We start from the raw sequence: 18654 nt of genomic DNA, 5'->3' as shown, positions 1-18654 counted from the left end.
AAAAGTATTCATAGCACATAATTGTGAAGTGGAAGGAAAATGATAAATGGTTTCCAAGATTTCATACAATAAATATCTAAAAAGTGTGGCGTTCATGTGTATTCAGCCCCCTTTACTGTGATACCCCTAACTAAAATGCCTTCAAAAGTCATCGTATTAGTAAATAGTGCCCACTTGTTTGTATGAAACCATCTTTGCTGTGAAGCCCTCAGAGGTTTGTTAGAGAACATTAGTGAACAAACAGCATCATGAAGCCCAAGGATCACACCAGAGAGGTCAGGGATAAAGTTCTGAAGAAGTTTAAAGCAGGATCATGTTAAAAAAAAAAAAAAAAAAAGCTGACGGAGCGCTTTTCAATCCATCATCCGGAAATGGAAAGACTGCAAACCTACCAAGACATGGATGTCCACTTAAACTGACAGGCCGGGCGCCCATGGTACTGTAACTCTGGAGGAATAGCAGAGACCCACAGCGCAGGTGGGAGAATCTGTCCATGGGACAACTATTAGTTGTGGACAAATCTGGCCTTTATGAAGGAGTGGCAAGAAGAAAGCAGTTGTTAAAAGAAAGCCATACAAAATTCAGTTTGCAGTTCCACATGGCTTGTCATCATGTCTTGGTAGGTTTGCAGTCATACCCCATACTCTTTCCATTTTCAGATGATTGATTAAATAGTGCTCCATGAGATGTTCAAAGCTTATATTTTTTTTATAACCTAACCCTGCTTTAATCTTCTCCACTTTATCCCTGACCTGTCAAGTGTTTTTCTTGGGCTTACATTTACATTTTTGTTGTAGTTGTAACAAAATGTGGAAAAGTCCAAGGGATATGAAAACTTTTGCAAGGCACTGTATTAAATCCAAATGATTTCTAATAAAATCAAAGGAATACTCAATCAGTTTTTAACCTTTTACGAGTGACTACCATGGTAAGTGTATCGAACGCAGTCTGTACAAAGTGTATTGGTTGTAAATCTAAAATTGTGTATTTAAACCTTTATTGATGGAATTCAGCGAGAGATCTAACACATGCTTATTGAGCTGTGGGTCGATACCCTTTCAGTTCTTTTCACAGGACAGGAAAAATATGCCAAAATTATCTGCAGTAATCACAGACACACAGTGCTACAGTAACCCCTTAACCCACTCTACGGAGAATCAATAATAAGCAATAAATGTGTTAACACGAACTGGAGCGTAGGAAATAAAGAACGGGCACACAGTATGTGAGATTCTTAACAGGCTCATACTCCTGAATTTGTCGTACCTGTCCCATCATGGTCTCCTTGTACTGCTTCTTCTGTGTCACTTTGATGGGTGGCAGCTTCGTAACGGCCGACACCAAGAAGTTCATCAGGATGTCTTCGCAGTTAGCGAGCTGATCCACCATGTTCTTCAGGCTGCTGGGCAGGAACTGGGTGTACAGGTAATGGTAATATCTGGAGAAAAACAAGATCAAACATATTAAGCATTTGTTTAGCCACCATTCACCGCACAATGCAGAATTAAAGGGAACTAGAACTTTAGAATTAGTATTAGTATTGCGCAAAATAATGTCACGCCATAGACTTGAGCTCAAATCAATACATTGTTCATGTGTGTATATTGAACAAACTGGACATGTGGTCTTAATTAACACAGTGTACGCCAATATTAAAAACAGAATGTGTTTTAAAGCCAGCTGGCGAGCAGGATGGATGTAATGAACATCTAAGCACTTAAATTATTCCCAGGTTAATTTAGCTACCTAGCAAAGCAACAGTAAACAGGACATAATTTTTTTTTTTTTAAGCAGAAAAGCTAGCGAATCTAAGATAACCTGTGAAAAAAAAAACCCTGATGTTATTTGATAATGTGATAATGTTCCTATTGCGGAGATGCGAACAAAATCGATTAAAAGATTCATAAAAATGCTGATACTTACAAAATCACAATTTAAATTAAATCGGCATCTAGGTATCATGATAATATATCGCGAGGGCCCTGTTCCCGTCCCTACCTGTTAGGGTGGCAAATTTTGCTAATTTTTCCTACTTGAACTCAAATTTTACAATTAAGGTGTTATTTAAATGGTTCCAGCGGCACAATGTCAACAAATTGGTTATGTAAAACAAATGAAAATAGGCCAATTAGTTTAAATGACAGAAAAAGAAAAAGCCAATACATAATATAATGCTGAAAATACTGCTTTTGTTACTTGATCTCGTGAAAGGTGCTACACTGTTTAATACTGCCATACAAGCAAACCCTCTTGTGATGTGCACCAAGTTAACAGTTGTGAGCTACGGAGAAATATTATGCAAAACAAAGTATTGGTTACAAAATTCTTACGCGAAAAATTTTTAGAATGATAATCTAATAGTTATGAAAATGCAGGTAAACTCTGGGTAAACATGTCAAGTAAGGACAGTACCTGTGGTAGATGGCAGCCCCAGTCAGAACCATGGAGTAATCATTGGTCCATTTGGATGTGTAGCCCCAGCGCTCCTTATTACTGTCCCAGAAATGACTGCGGGCAGGGTATCCCACAATCCTCTCCGGGAAACTTTGCCAAACCGTGAAGGCAAAATCCACCTACAGAAAATGAGCAAGCGCATGAGGAAGCGATTCAATAAGCTTACGACTAGTTCACCTGCCTTTTACAACGCAAAGAGTGCGACTAATAGCAGGGCCAGACTTGTGAGCAGGCGAACATTTCATTCACAACATAAACAGACTTCAAAAAGTTAGCAAATGCAAGCGAGTAATGTGTCACATAGTTTCAAAGGCACTGCTGTTAGATGCCCTCCTTCTTCTCAGATCAAAGCTTTTAAACAAATAATTGCTGAAAAGACATCAAACGAGTCAGAACCCAAACCTTGACTGGATTAAAAAAAAAAAAAAAATCACTGAATTAACAAACAGCCTTATAACACACACCCACCCCCACACACACACACTCTTACTTGACAGAGAGTGAGTTAACGAGATTAAAGCCCAACAACACAGGCAGCTGCATTCACATTTTCCAACCTAGCCATTTTCACTCAAGGTTTCTTCCCATTACCATCTCAGGGAGTTTTTCTTTGCCACCGTCGTCCTCGGCTTGCTTATCAGGGACATGTCTGATCATTACAAACTTAAATAATTTTTTTGATTGTGCAAAGCTGCTTTGCGACAATGTCAACTGTTAAGAGGGCTATACAAATAATATTAAATAGGAGAATGAAGGAGAGCAGCAGTGAAGATGAATGACTAGAAGAAGAATAGGAACTACTGAGGGGACAAGAGACAGGTTGGCACCCCTGGGACTCTAGTATCTATTTGTCCACTGACATGATGCTTGTTCAGGAACCATTTTCGAAGCACAACTAGTCTCTAGCGTTTTCACGTTTTTGTTCTTTAGGAGTGGTTCTCAACTCTGGTCCTGGAAAAACACATTTTAGTGTTTCCTCAGCTCCCAGCACACCAGATTTAACAAATCAGCTAATTAACAGCCTTTTCCGTATTGACGTGGGTGTAATAGAGCAGAGAAAACACCCAAATGTGCTGCGGATTGGGGGTGGGTGGGGGGGTCTTCCTGCATGACGGGTACAGCGTTAACTTTCCATGCGAATTTAATCCATCCCGGAGGCGAGTTCTTACGCCGAAATCTTGTATTGTCAAACGCATTTTTAGATTTGAAAAAAATGTGTAAATACAGGTAATCCGTTCCAGCCACCCAAAAATATTACCAATATTTCCAACACTATAATCATATTTTTTATATTAAAAAAAATCTAAACATTTAGAAAAGACATATAAATGAAGTAAAATGTGAAATAAATACACATTAAACCGCACTTAACCCTAATTTATGATTCTACTTGGCACCGATGGCTTTCTGCTTCGTTCTTCAAGTCCCTGACTTACAAACGAATTCCGTTCTGGAAGCACATTCGTAAGTCGGATTGGTTCTTAAGCCCTGCAAACTGAGACATTGTAAGCCTTTGACACACATATACAATGTAAAGCATACCAATCCTCTTGACTAAATCTGGAATAAGAAAATGAATCTCACATGTCAACTGTAACAGTGTTGTCTCTGTGCCTTTACATTGTGAGGGGAATCCTGGACCCCATTTAGTTTCAGAGCTGTTTTCCACTGTATTGTACGGCAATTTTTTTTACTATCGTACTCCCCGGCTGATTTATTAAACCGGTAAGGCCGACAAATTTCTCTCGCACCCCCCCCCCCCCCCACACACACAAAATACCAGACTTTAGACATTCTATACATTCACTTACGCACTGGAAATATTGTATATAATTGTGAATATTGGTATCTGGTGGACTGCAGTGTCTATTTTTTGTACAATACACGTGAGCTACTTCCGTAATTTGTTTGCATCTAAGTAGCTGCCTAAATTCATAACTCAAATGTTCGGGGACTACTTGCAGTTCTAAAAGTATAGTAAATACTTGGGCTGGACAATTCACTGGGGTAATACATTTTTAAAACTGTATTATTCGATTTTAGCTTTTAGTCATTTAGTGTTTCATACACTACAGTTTTACTTGTTGGTTACTATACAATATTACGAATATTATTTATATTCAGTATATCTGCCCATTACAAGCATTTCACTGCATATCGTACTGTGTATGACTGTGTATGTGACAAATAAAACTTGAATTTAAATTTGATTTGAATTTCTTTTTATTTGTTAGGCACATTCGCTCAGTGATCAGCCAATCAGGTGGCAGCAACACAATCCCAAAACAGGATTCACTTAATGTTCACATCAAAAATCATAACAGGGGAAATAATGTGCCTCGCACAATTCTGTGTAAACCCTAGAGACTATCGCGTGCGAAAATCCCAAGAGATCAGCAGATTACGAAATACTCAAACCAGTCTGTCTGGTTTCCTCATACTGATTTTTGACGTGAACTTTAACTGAACGTTTTTCCCCCTCTGCATGATTTCATACATCACGCCACTGCAACATGCAAGCACACAGATGTTCCTAATAAAGTGTTCGGTAAGTGTGCATCCCAGTTGACGTCGTCAAAACTTAAACTTGTTGTTTTTATGGTGCTCGAGTACTCAAAAGTGGGATAAACCTAAATTTTTTTATTTATTAATTTCTTTTTTTTTAAAGAAAACTAGCAAGATATTTTCACGACTCTCATCATCATTAAACAAAAGACTAATTGTTTAAGCTTCAGTAAGATTTCAGTATTTTATTCTCAGTGCACAGGCCAGATTTATTCTCTATGGTAAAACCACATGGCTATAAAAGTGGTATCTAAAACTGGGTTGTAAAAAAATAATAATAAAAATTGGCAAAACAACAATCATTATACACATACACAAACACACGCTCACACTGAATCATGCAGCAGGCAGAAGTCAAATATTACTAGACAGTGATGTGATGAGTGCAGGAGTGTGAGCATGTGTGATTCATATGTGGAGCAAAACAGCAGTGGGAAAGCGGAGAGGTGGAGGATCCAGCTTTGTTTCGCTGACACAGCTCGAAACACCGGCAGCCTGTCCCTCCTCAGACACACACACAGACAGAAAAACAGAGAAGCCATGCACACACACACACACACACACACACACACACCTCTGTGGTTGAGAGCACCGTGTCCTCATCCAGACTCAGCACAGCATCAGTGAGGATGCTCTCATAGGGCAGAAAACGGCTGCTCATCACCTGTACAGAGTGAGAAAGAAACAAAAAGATCACGTTAGAACAGGTCCTTCCTTTTCAGATTTGGGCATCATGGAACAAAAAATTATTTAAAAAATAGCACTAAATGAGTTTCCTCCAGTTGACTTGTTTAAATAGTCTTTTAAATTTTATTCCAGCAGATGTTTGAATGTGTGTGTGTGTGTGTGTGTGCGTGCAGAGATTGTAAATGCATCTCGATATGAGCAGGTCAGGGACACAGACGGTAATGAGCTGCAGTTACACACACAGGCCTTAAAGCAATGAGTAGGAACACAGTTCTGATAGCTGCTAAAGTCTAACAAAGCCTCCCACACAACAATCACACACACACACACACACACCTGATAAGCAAACACACTTGTAGCTCTGAGCAGAGTCACCTGCAAAATCCTCTACACTTAAAAACGGTATCACAACCCGAGCGAATCCTGACCTCGCCTTAAAACTCTTGTCACTTTTATATTTTGTCTTTTTTTGGCTCACACGCACACACAAAAAAACAACAACATTTCACTACTCCTGAAAATCTCACTCCTGCGGTTTGGGATGGTGCGCAAATGTAAAAGGAATTAACAAGTCATTAAACTTCTACGTAACTTATTTTAAATCAGGCAAATTACAATGAGTTACTTGTCTATACGGAAGTTTAAAGAGCTTGTGCATTTTTACATTATGTAAATATTTAATGATGATTTGTAACACAATAATGCCATTAAGTAAAGAAATATTTTATATATAAAAATATAAAGCCAAATGAACACATCCATAAATAGTGAGAATTTAAAAACCGAGGCATTTAATTAAGAATGCTCAGGCATCTTCTACAACACTCCATTAGAGCCAGCACCAAGTGACCGATCTGGTCTATCTGGAGGTGTACTCTGTCCTCTACCCCTCTAGTAAGAGGCGGAGCATTCAGACTTGTGCCTTTTTTGCTTTTCTAACACAGAGTCGCGGAGGAAATGACGGATGTCAAACAAAAAAACATAAAAAAATGAGAACCAGACCAAACACCACTTGTTTTTATTCTTTAGGGTGATCAGATCTGAATCTGTCAATCTCATCTTCATGTGTAACATCAGCAGTTCTAATACATTAAGAAATGTTAACACACACACACACCTGACCCTAAGTCAGAATAGTTTTCCTCCATATTTATGTCAAAAGATGTACTTTATCTTCGTTAGTTCATACTGATTTATGCATTCCATAATTTAACTCAAGATTTTGACCTTTCCGATGCTGTTATGCCTGCGGGGACTAAAGACTAGCCCTTCAGGTCAGATCCCACAGAAAAGTCAATGCAGCACAAATCCCTGAAAAATGGTTATTGCTGGCTCTGATAGGAAGGCATCAGAACACTCAGTTACAGCTTGGTGTGCATGCAGATTAGCAGGCAAAGAGTTAAGAGTGGTTGAACCAGTTTAACAAATTCCAAATCTCATCCTGATCAAGCATCCATGGAATGTCCTGGACACACAAGTCTGATCCATGGATATCTCACATTGCAACTGGTGGGACTTAAAGGATCTGCTGCTAATGTCCTGGTGCACACCTTCAGAAGTCGTGCATCATGAGGTCAGAGCTTTCTTTGATGGCAGAAAAGAGAACCTACACAATATTGAGCTTGATGATTTGTTTTAATGATATGACTGATCACTGTATGTGTAAGTCACACAGTAATATTCCATTGAACTGCCTTTTGCTTTGATCACGGCCGTGGCATCTTTTCGATAAGCTTATGCAATGTCACAATATTTATTTCTATCCAGAACCACATTAATTTCTCTCCAAGATCTTGTATTATTGATGATGGGTCAGAACGCTGCATAAAAGTCTTCTCCAGCACGTCTCAAAGATTCCCGATGGGGTTCAGGTTTGGAATCCATGTGTTAAAAATGATGTCTCGTCCTCCCTGAACCACTCTTCCACAATTTGAGCCCGGTGAGTCCTGGCATCATCATCTTGAAATACGCCCATGCTATCAGGGAAGAAACAATCTATTGATGGAAAAACCTGGTCCACATAATGTTGCTAACCTAGACCTGACCAACAGAAGCAACCCCAGGTCATAACACTGCCTCCAGAGGCTTGTACGGTAGACACTATGCATGATGGGTGCATCGCTTCATCTGACTCTCTTCTTATTCTGATGCACCCATCACTCTGGAACAGGATAAATTTGGACTCATCAGACCACATGACCACTGTTTTCACTGTTCTACAGTCCATGCTTTATGCTCCCTAGCAAATTTAACCTTTTTTGTTCCGATAGATTATATTTTCTTATAATCATACAATCCGGTATCACCCAAGTGAGGACGGGTTCAGGTTTAAAGCTTAAGGTTTAACTGATGAAGTTATATGTATTCTGTAAAGTTGCTTTGTTAAAAGGATTGTGACAAGTACTTGAAAACATGAAGTTTAAGTAATTCCTGGCTCTTCCATGCTGAGCGACTGATCCCCTGACATGACCAGTCTGCTAAGCGTACAGTACTGTATATCCCTACCGGAGAGGCCAAGTGTGTAAACAAAGGAAAAGCTTAATGCTTACGGATTTACATATAGAGCTACGCAGTTATCAGCCCCGCACTAAACAATGTATGTCTGTTCTTTATTTTTACATTTTTTTTCCTTCTAAATCTGCAACACAGGAAGAGGTTAAGCCGGGGAATTACTCAACAAAGAGTACCGATGATATCTTCATATCATAAGAGGATAATAGCTATTATATAAAACAAAGGTCAGGATGTTTACCTCTGCGATTCCTGAGACTTTAGTTACTGTTAAGCATTGTAGTTTATAATGGCTTGCTATGAAAATCAGATTGCTTTCATTTTCGCAGTCAACAGCACAACAGGATGACATAACTGAGCCTTTATTATAAGGAAATATTGTTAGTTAGCCTTGCATTTAAAACGATACAGATTTAAAAAAAAAAAAAAAAAAAATTAAGAGATTTCACAGCTTAATTTTGATGCAGAATGTTAGAAAAAACATTCGAGCTGTTACTAGATATTTAATAAGCTGGGTAAAGAGATCATTTCCTAACATATACATTTGCAGAGGAGGAACCGGAAATGCTGCAGTGCAGTGTTGTTCATCAGCACAAGGCCGAGTGCCGCTCTAGTGCAACTGTACACCTGATTACATCTTGCAAACTCATGCAACTTCACTTTATTTCCTCTATTTCAATCGACACAAAAATAATCAATGTATTTCAGTATACATTGTGGATTTCATTCTGGGATGAATAAAGTCAACCATTAAACCATCCTTCCACCCATTTCAACTATCCGTTCTCTCTATGTTTTCCATCAATTCATCTTTTTAGCCAACCATCTCTCCATAGTTTTCATCTATCCATCTATCTAACCATCTATTTGTCTATCAATCTATCTATATGTATCCATTAATCCGTATGCCTGTCCGTCTGTCCGTCCGTCCATCTATGCCTACTATCTATCCATCTATGGCTATTCACAGTATCTATCTATCTATCTATCTATCTATGCCTACCCATCAATCCATCTGTCTATCTTTGACTACCAATCTATCTATCTATCTATCTATCTATCTATCTATCTATCTATGGCTATTCACAGTATCTATCTATCTATCTATGCCTACCCATCAATCCATCTGTCTATCTTTGACTACCAATCTATCTATCTATCTATCTATCTATCTATCTATCTATGGCTATTTCCAGTATCTCTCTATCTATCTATCTCTCTATCTATCTATCTATCTATCTATCTATCTATCTATCTATGGCTATTTTCAGTATCTATCTATGCCTACCCATTTATTTCTCCACCTATCCATTCATCCATCAATCCATCTGTCTATCTATCTGTCTATCTATCTGTCTATCTATCTGTCTATCTATCTATCTATCTATCTATCTATCTATCCCTACCCATTTCTCTTCACCTATCTCTCCACCTATCCATCAATCCATCAATCCATCTATCTATCTATCTATCTATCATCTATCTATCTATCTATCTATCTATCCCTACCCATTTATCGCTTCACCTATCTCTCCACCTATCCATTCATCCATCAATCCATCTGTCTATCTGTCTATCTATCTATGCCTACCCATTTATCTCTCCACCTATCCATCTGTCTATCTTTGACTACCAACCTATCTATCTATCTATCTATCTATCTATCTATCTATTCCCCTCTCTCTTTCTTTCTGTCTATCTATTTATCTACTTATCTATTCATCTGCATTTTATCCATCCTTACTGTCTGCTGCATCTATTTATGTTTCTATCCATCCATCTGTCTATCTATTTATCTCTAATCCATCTACAGATGAATAGTCTCTCTGTCTAGTTATCTATCTACATATCCATCCATCCATCCTATTATGAGTAATATGAATACATACAATAAAAAACCCCAGAAACAACAAAAATCAAGCTGATGTAACAAAATGGACGCATCATCATTTCTATGTCAGTCGGCATCATCAAAATGATCGGTCCTGTGTTTAGATTGTTTCCAGTGTGTTACAGACAGAGTACAGGAACTGTTTAAAATGCAATAAATATTTAAACCTGCCCTATAAACACATCTGGTGACATCTTGAGTAAAACCGACAACAAATGAACGGGTGTGTTCATGTGTCGAGTCCCTTCAGGCAGAAGTGTCCACACACACACGCGCACACAGACATAAACAAGACAAGTCACAAGCACAGCAAACCACAGGGTGACTGGAACGCTGCTCTCCTGTTCATAAAGCCAAATGAAAGTTTATTCTTCCCTGTGAGTGTGCGAGTGTGTGTGAGCATTTGCCATGAATGCTGCATGCTGACTGAAACAGATCCAGGGAACGGTCTTTTTTCGTAAAAAGTGCTGATGTATACGCTTTTTTCATTCACTCAATATTTGTACTAATTAAAGCGACTGAGGAAATCTTTCGCTCAGACCCCAGCGGTGTCAAACTGACGGCTCAGAGACCTGCACTGAGTGTGTGTGTGTGTGTGTGTGTGTGTGTGCAGGAGTGATGAAATATCTTACCTTGTTCTCTCCCTCGATGACTACGACAGGCACGGACGTGGCGGGCCATCGGTGCTTGGCAGGTAAAGGCTTGTCACAGTTCCACAATACGATAATCTGTGACGGAGCGGAGGAGAGATGACAAAGGATGAAAGGAAGAAATAGAAACCATGATGATTAAAGACAAATCATTTGTTATTATACGACTTCAGTTTTGATTCGATGCCTTTGATCCTTGGGTGCATGTTATAATTTTTTTTAAGCTCCACCCACTTTAGCTTAACGCCTTAGGGCCACAGTTCTGATCGTTAGTGCAATAAGGTGAAGCTTTCATGACTAATGACACCTAGGTGCTCTGATTGGTTGGCTGCCACAGTGTGCGCATTAACGTTTATTCTTCGGCCAAAACACAGTATCAGTGCTGATTTTATTATTATTATTTTTTTATGTTATACATATAATAAAGAAAATAGCCAAAAGTAGCCAAGAAGCTACTTTTTTGAAGTGACCGATCTTGCTTCTATAAAAATGTCAAGTTGCTAACTTGCCAGCTGTTTTGGAGAGATGATTTTATACTGTATGAGCCCCAAAAATGTCCATTTTTCATTGTTATACTGTCTCGCTTCAAACAATAATCATTTAAATTACAAATGATTCATATTTCTTCATGAGTATTGATATTAAAAGTGGTGTAAGCCTCTAGAAGCATATGACCTGTAAACATTGTTTCTTATTAAATTGGTATTTGGTAGAAGCTTGGTTAAAAAGCAAATAATTCTGTAGTGTCCGTAACCATATCAAATTCATCTTAACAATTTAGCATTTTAGAATAATATACTTTTTTAGGTTTATGTCTTTTCATGTGACCTCTATCCTGGCCAAGTTTCTGCTGAATGGCAATTAAGATGATTGAAATTTTTTAAAAATAATAATTTGAAAAAAAAAAAAGTTACGGACACTACACTTAGGTGAGAATTTTAGCACGAATACCATGTTTCAAAAGAAAGACAGAGCTTTAAGTGCTTAAAATTGTGAAATATTATTCCAGTTAGCTACATATATACAAATAGATGCTTTTATAAAATATTACATTTCTGCAAAGCACAAAGTCTCACCTTCTAACTAATTAGTTTTGTCACCTTAAAGTGTATAAATACAGAAATTTCCTTCTTTCCCCCGCCATCAAATCTCATAAAATGTTACACGCTAACGGCTTTACCTACCGCACAGCATCTGATCTACGCTAGATAAAAAACAACCCCCGGCTAAAAAACCACTGAACCCAGCGAAGGTCTCGCTTCAAGCCTGTATCTCGTCTTACTCTCTGGAAAGAGTGGGGAGAAAAAAAAAAAAGAAAATATACTGTTCGGTTTCAAAAGCACTTTGATTACAGCATTTTACCAAATTCAGCATGTAAATAGTGATTTACAAAAAAAAAAAAAAAAAAAAGGCAGCACAGGTTGTGTGATTAAGATTGCTGCGAGGCACGGCACAGGCGGTTACTGAGGTGTATTTTTAACACTGATTAGCTTCTCCTTCCTCTGACGCTAATTGGAGAAGCTGAAAGGCAGATGGTATCTCTATCAGCTTCCCCTTGTTCTGGGGGTGGAAGTACGTGTATGTCTATGTGTGTGTGTGTGTGTGTGTGTCTGTGTATGTGTGTATATATGTGTGTGTGTGTGTGTGTGTGTGTGTGCGCGCGACTGCTTCGCTCTTTCTCGCTCGCACACATCCACACGCTCGCCCTCACACAAACAGGAACGGCAGCTCACAGCGGGACACCAGCGTGAGCTCGCTTGTGAGAACCAACCGAGAAACAGCTCTCGTCTTCTCCTGCACACACACACACACACACACACACACTCTCTCGTTTATTTATATCTCTCCTTCCTGCAGTTCCGCTTCCCAGAGCGAAGGAAAGCCTCGGCCTGATTAAGGAAAGCAAAGGCCGCTCGCATGATTACTCCTCCCGTCCCTCCACTTCACTCGACGTGAAGAGAGCGCGTCGCAACGAGAGAAAAATAAAAGTCGAGTCCTTCAGCTGGGGGAGAGAGAGAGGGAGGAAGAGACGAGAGGCAGCCAAGTGTGCGCACACATCGCACTCCATGCAAGTCTGTAAAGGACGTGGCATATTTAATTAATCTGTCCCGCTCTCTGGGTTTCTGTTCCCCCTTTTCTTTATCTCCTTCCATCTCCACCCCCCTCTCCGACTGTGTCTTAGTCTCTCAGAAATCAAATCAATACATTTTTCATTCCCAGGGCAGAGTCAGCTTCACAGTCCTGATGGATACCATGGAAACACAGGGGCGATCGAGAGGACCGAGTACTTATTTATTCACAGAGGATCAAGCCGGGGGTTTATGCAGTCAAGGGGGCGGCAAGGAGCAGGCGTACACACACACACACACACACACACACACACGAACGAATCGAAACTCCTACTTCAACCCGGTTTCGTAAAAAAGGTTATTGCTGTAAAACGGAAAGCAAATGATGAAACATGGCTTAGTGAATCACATACTCGCAGACCCGCCCTGGATACACTCGGAATGTAAGTCACACGTCTGAGCCTTAAAGCCAAACCGTGTAGAAAAACTATTTTCTAACCAAAACATCGCAGAACGGTCTCTCGTACCTGAGCGCAGTACTGGGACTTGGCCACGGATGTCAGGAGCTTGAGAATGGGCTGAGACTGAGACACCAGTGGGGTGACAGCGTGGATGACTGCGGTGAACTTAGGGTACGGTTTGATCCCTAAGAGAGGAGGGGGAGAAAAAAAAAAGAAAACACAAATAAATGGGTTACTACATTAAAAACAAACCTTTTCATTCACATTCCTTCATGGCCATTTATCCAGTCTGAAGAACAATCAATCATCAGGTCGAACTTTTAGGTCTTCAGGGCTTGAATGGCTTGAATATTCTCTGTAACTTGTTGGACTGAACTCTACAGTATATCTAAACACTACAGAGTAAAAACCATGTACGGACTAATATACAGTGCAGCATGGTGGTGGTGGCATTATGCTATGGGACAGCAACAACTTCAAGGACATGGCGAATCCCAGAGAGAGTGGCTTTGAGACAGTTCTGTAAACGCCTTTAAGTGGGAGAAATTGTCCCGAATGCAGGTGCGCAAAACTTGTAGAGTCTTACATGAGAAGACCCCAAGCGGTAAATAAATAATTTCACAAAATGGAATATGTTTTGTTTTATTATAAAGCAATTTTCATTTAGAGAAATTGGAAATGTGATAGAGCTGAAGTAGAAGGACGTTTACTTCGTAAACCCATGCACAGCTCTTTATTGATCGCGCGCAATGAAATATTGCAGATTGAGACAAAGGCGCGCGTGGGCGGCTTCATGGCCGCATTAGCGATAGCGGTGATCCATGACTCGGGCTTGTGCATACAGATTTGATCATCCAATTACAGCGCAGGGCGATTTAATGATCTACTGTTTCACATAGCTACTGTTCTCAATCTGGAAATCTGGAAATGGAGTAATGTCAAGGCCTCATCCTTACCGCCAATTAAGAGGCTTAAAAAACCCTACAAAGTCTAAAAATAACAAAGCTCACAGTATGTGTTATATGATTAAAGGCGCCAAAGGGGGACAAAAAAGGCTAAGCTTGATAATCATACATTAAACACAGGATGAGCTTCATGACAGCAAGACAGTTCCTAAAGTCACAATGAACCCAGGATAAAACGTTATTTAAATGTCCTTGTAACATCTCTACATCTTTACCATTTTTTATTGGGAAAAAAACAAACGAGGAGCTGTTCAATTATTTATTCGTTTTTTAATAAAAATCGCTCTTGGAGCACGCCCTAAATATTTAGCAGGTTAGTAGGAGGCTGTGGACTAAAGGTTCCATTATTTATAAATCCAAATTGGATTCCAGTATCTTTATTTACATGGTCACATTCTCCAAGATTTGTACAGCAATTACCAAACCGGTCAAAATATACAGAACCATAAGAGCAATCGTTTACATTTTATTTCCCATTATTAAACGCACTTCATTTCAGTGGACCATCTGATCTGGACACAACTCAGGACAGGTTTGACGCCGAATACCCTCCTATTTTTCTAGCCATGCTTGAGACTGGCACTGCATGCAGGGGCTGGGTAGTACGAGGTTCGACAACCCTCCAACTGTTGCGCTCAAACCCGGATCCTCGGATCTGTGCATCTGGTAATGAGTCTTTCACATTGCTGTGGAGGAATTTTGGCCCACTCTTCTTTGCATAATTGTTTTGATTCAGCCACATTGGAGGGTTTTTGAGCATGAACTGCCTTGTCTAAGGATCTCAATCAGGTTTAAGTCCCGACTTTGACTAGGCCACTCCAAAACCTTATTATTATTATTATTATTTTTTTTTTTGAACCATTTAGATGTTGTTGTTTTTTTCAGAACATTGTCGTGCTGCACAACCTGAGTGCGCTTGAGCTTTAAGTCACGAACTGATAGCCAGACATTTTCCGTTAGGAACTGAGTGCAGAGTTTACAGTTCCACCAATTATGGCAAGTCATCCAGGTCATGAAGCTACAAAGCAGCCCCAGACCATCACACTACCACCACCATGTTTGACTGTGGGTATGATGTTCTTTTCATGAAACGCGGCATTAGTTTTTACGCCAGATGTATCCGGACGCACACCTTTCAAAAACTTTAATCTCATCAGTTCACAGAATATCTGTCAAGGTAGGTCTGGACAGCTTTTGTTTGGCTAAATAAATAAATTCATTATTTAAAAACAGCATTTTGTATTTACTCGGTTATCTTTGTGTAATATACGTGTACAATTTCTTTGATGAGCTCAATTATTTAAAAGTGATAGATATGCACAAAAACAAGCAGGAAGGGGGCAAATACTTTTTCACAGCACTGGAGAACAAAAATCTGCCAAAAACTGGTATGCGGCCTAAAAAGCACAGTGAGACTTACCAAGCCCGGCGTAGTAGAAAGGAAAGTCGCCCAGATATGAGGAGTACTGGGGCAGCGTGAAGAGACCTCCTGGATGAGTGTTCCACATGACACTACTGTGTGAGGTGTGCTGAAGAACCCGGTCCTGAATGATCTGCATACACACACACACACACACACACACACACACACACACACACACACACACACACACACACACAAAGCAATCATGAGAATGGTCATAAACTGTTGAACTATGTAGACGTCTGAAGTGTTTGTTTAGACACTTTTTATTAAAACGCAGAGTGCAGAACAGTCCTGGATGCCGAGCCAAAGCTCTAAAGTGCTCTCGAGTCCGAGGCCTTGAGTATCTGTGGCCTTGAAGAGCCGATAGCCTCTTTCAGAAGAGACGCAGACTGAAGCAATTGTTTTGTGCAGTTTATATCATGCCCTTCGGTGTGTTGACGGCCTGGCAGGGTGACGGCGTAATTGCTAGCAACCCTGGAATTGCGGCTGATGGGAGGAGGCCGCACGACTCGGCAACGGAGCCAATCCTGAATGCTACGCCTCCGGCACTTTGTAACACAACTGACAAAAAAAAAAAGAGAGGGCATAAAATTTCTTCGGAGGTAGCGATGAGCCCACCTCCTTCTCCCCAAGGGCAGTCAATAACCATTTGCCTCAACTGGAAAGATTAACTCTCCCTCCTTTTGCCCTCGCAATAAGAGCACTTGTCATCTTAAATGCGGAATCACAGGAAGGCTTGAAAGGTTGTTTCTCTTTCCTGGCTAGAACGCCGATGCCTAAAGGTCCGTCTGGACCCGGAGGAATGTGATTGACGATTCAATTTCCCGTCGGAACAGTTACAATATTCCGACTGGAGCATGATAAATACAAAACAAGTGCTCGGATACCTGCGCTTATTACCGCGCTGGCGCTCGTGAACTTAATGCACCGGCCACGTCCTCGCTTCATCTGCAACTGTTATGATTAGTTGTACTGTTATGATTGTAATCCTCGCGTGCGAGGAGATAAAACATCGATTAAATACAGACTGTAACCGAGCACTCGCGTATGGAAATGCAATTACATGGGAGTTTGACAAACGAGAGCGCGCGTTTCTTATCAGGAAAAAGGTAAGTCTTTAATACTATTAGGCCAATCTGGTCCTCACGAGCTGCAGAAAATGAAGTGTTAAATGCTTATCGAGTCATTAGCGCAATAATCAAAGGTGTGCACGATTATTCTGTCAAGTGCATCATATTCCAATTCTTAACCAGTCCCACTGATTGAGATGCAAATCGCGTCATATGTTTTTGCTTCATTTAGATTTAAACAACGGTCCGGGAAGTGGGAAAGTCAATATTATAATATACAAGGGCAAATAAACACAGCCTAAGTAGAAAGCCTTGTAGGACTCCATTAACTCTCTCTCCCTGGAGTGGATCAGACCAAGTGTTTATAGCGTTGTTTTGCTAACGATGATATCCTGCGCATCATCAGGCATCATGATGAGAACTGTAAGAGAGCGGTGTAATTGCCACGCGGGCTGCCCTTAAGAGATCAGTTTGCATGCCATTTACATTCATACTTAACCTGGATCAAAGAGACGGTACGCGGTGAGAAATTATATTTAACAGCATCGTTCGTTTCCCTTTTTATCAGAGTTTAGACATTTATTACTGTTAGGTATGGCACGAACTCTCGGAGGACTCCAGCTAATTCCGGTTAACACATTTTTGTATCTGTGTTCTTTGTTTTTTTTCCCCCTTGAAGTCGAAAGGCTTGGACAGCTCGATATCACGCTGCCTGTTTTTCCTCCCCGTACCACATGATGAGATCCATGCTCACTGTTCACTTTATACTTTACAGACACCAGCTCCTGCACACTATACAGTACAAGGGCGGCGGTAAGAATGAACCAAGGACTGAGCACAGAAAACGTATTAACAGTTGGAACGAGGTTAACTAGAATAGTAGCACTATGACAAGAGGCTAGATTCAAGTGAAGCCAGATGTGCGCGGTGCGTCGAAAATGACATGAGATCAGCAGTAATGGACGTTCACTGTTCACTTTAGATTCATGGTTGCGACCAAAGACATCAACAAAGTTCTGAACATGTCGTACATTTTTGATGCCCGTGAGCACGGCTATGACTATTAGTAGCCTTCGTATAAGCGATTGCTTGTAGTCATGTGACCGGATGAAAAAAGAAAAAATAATTTTGCATTCCCATCCTTAGGATTTAGATCTACCAGGGTTGTTCAAATCAAACTGGGACTTTGCTCCTCTGCTACACTAGTGCACTTATCCCAGTGTTTCACTAGTGCTTGGACACTAGTGCTTGGACACTAGTGCTTGGACACTAGTGCTTGGACACTAGTGCTTGGACACATCAAGGTAGGAAGTTCTCTCAGTGCGCCAGAGCCACGCTTTAACTCTAAAACGCCGGCCTCCCAGGACCTCCTTTGATGGCCTAAATATGTGGAAATGGCTTGGAGCGAGGTCAGGACTGTATGAGGGATGTGGTGATGACTCCCAGCCGAGTTCCTGTAACGTACAAGTGGTGTTGGTGAATGAATGAACACAATACGTTATCCATCAAATTTCAAGGATCAGGCATTCCCATCAGGCGATCACAGCCGGGATCGTCGTTCATGGATGTACGGCCTTCTTTAAAAAACATTTACAACGTTTAACTGCGGCTAAGAGTCTCATCACCGTACCATGTTTAAAGTCTTCTGTAAATGTCATGGAATTTCATCACAAGTCCTGGTTTGACTTGAACGCCGCTCGTATTTCGAAAACATGCCTGACTTTCTACTTTCTACTGCACCAAAGGATTAAAACACAAAATCCTTTAAAAGCACAGAGCAGATAGAGCAGCATCAACCGCAGTTCATCAGGTTAGATCTTCTGAACAGCCGATTTATTTAACAGATAGGTTTATTGGATCATTAAAAACTTTTAAAATCACTTATTAAAACCACAATAGCTGCTC

At 40.3% G+C, this 18654-nt stretch overlaps 1 protein-coding gene across 1 annotated transcript in view; it reads right to left on the bottom strand.

The window, feature by feature from the left end:
• ext1b (exostosin glycosyltransferase 1b) overlaps positions 1 to 18654 on the bottom strand; it is an 88911-nt gene that overhangs the window by 3490 nt on the left and 66767 nt on the right. Inside the window, exons 5-10 of the mRNA XM_053492036.1 lie at positions 15674 to 15806; positions 13355 to 13473; positions 10741 to 10836; positions 5594 to 5683; positions 2413 to 2573; positions 1267 to 1438 (exon numbers count right to left, since the gene is read on the bottom strand). Of these exons, the coding sequence (XP_053348011.1) occupies positions 1267 to 1438; positions 2413 to 2573; positions 5594 to 5683; positions 10741 to 10836; positions 13355 to 13473; positions 15674 to 15806 (771 nt within the window). The remainder of the gene's footprint in view (positions 1 to 1266; positions 1439 to 2412; positions 2574 to 5593; positions 5684 to 10740; positions 10837 to 13354; positions 13474 to 15673; positions 15807 to 18654) is intronic.

This window comes from Clarias gariepinus, chromosome 3 (assembly GCF_024256425.1).
Source record: "Clarias gariepinus isolate MV-2021 ecotype Netherlands chromosome 3, CGAR_prim_01v2, whole genome shotgun sequence".
Classification (NCBI taxonomy): domain Eukaryota; kingdom Metazoa; phylum Chordata; class Actinopteri; order Siluriformes; family Clariidae; genus Clarias; species Clarias gariepinus.
Note: the sequence above shows the minus strand (reverse complement) of the source record. Positions and strands in the feature narration are given on the sequence as shown.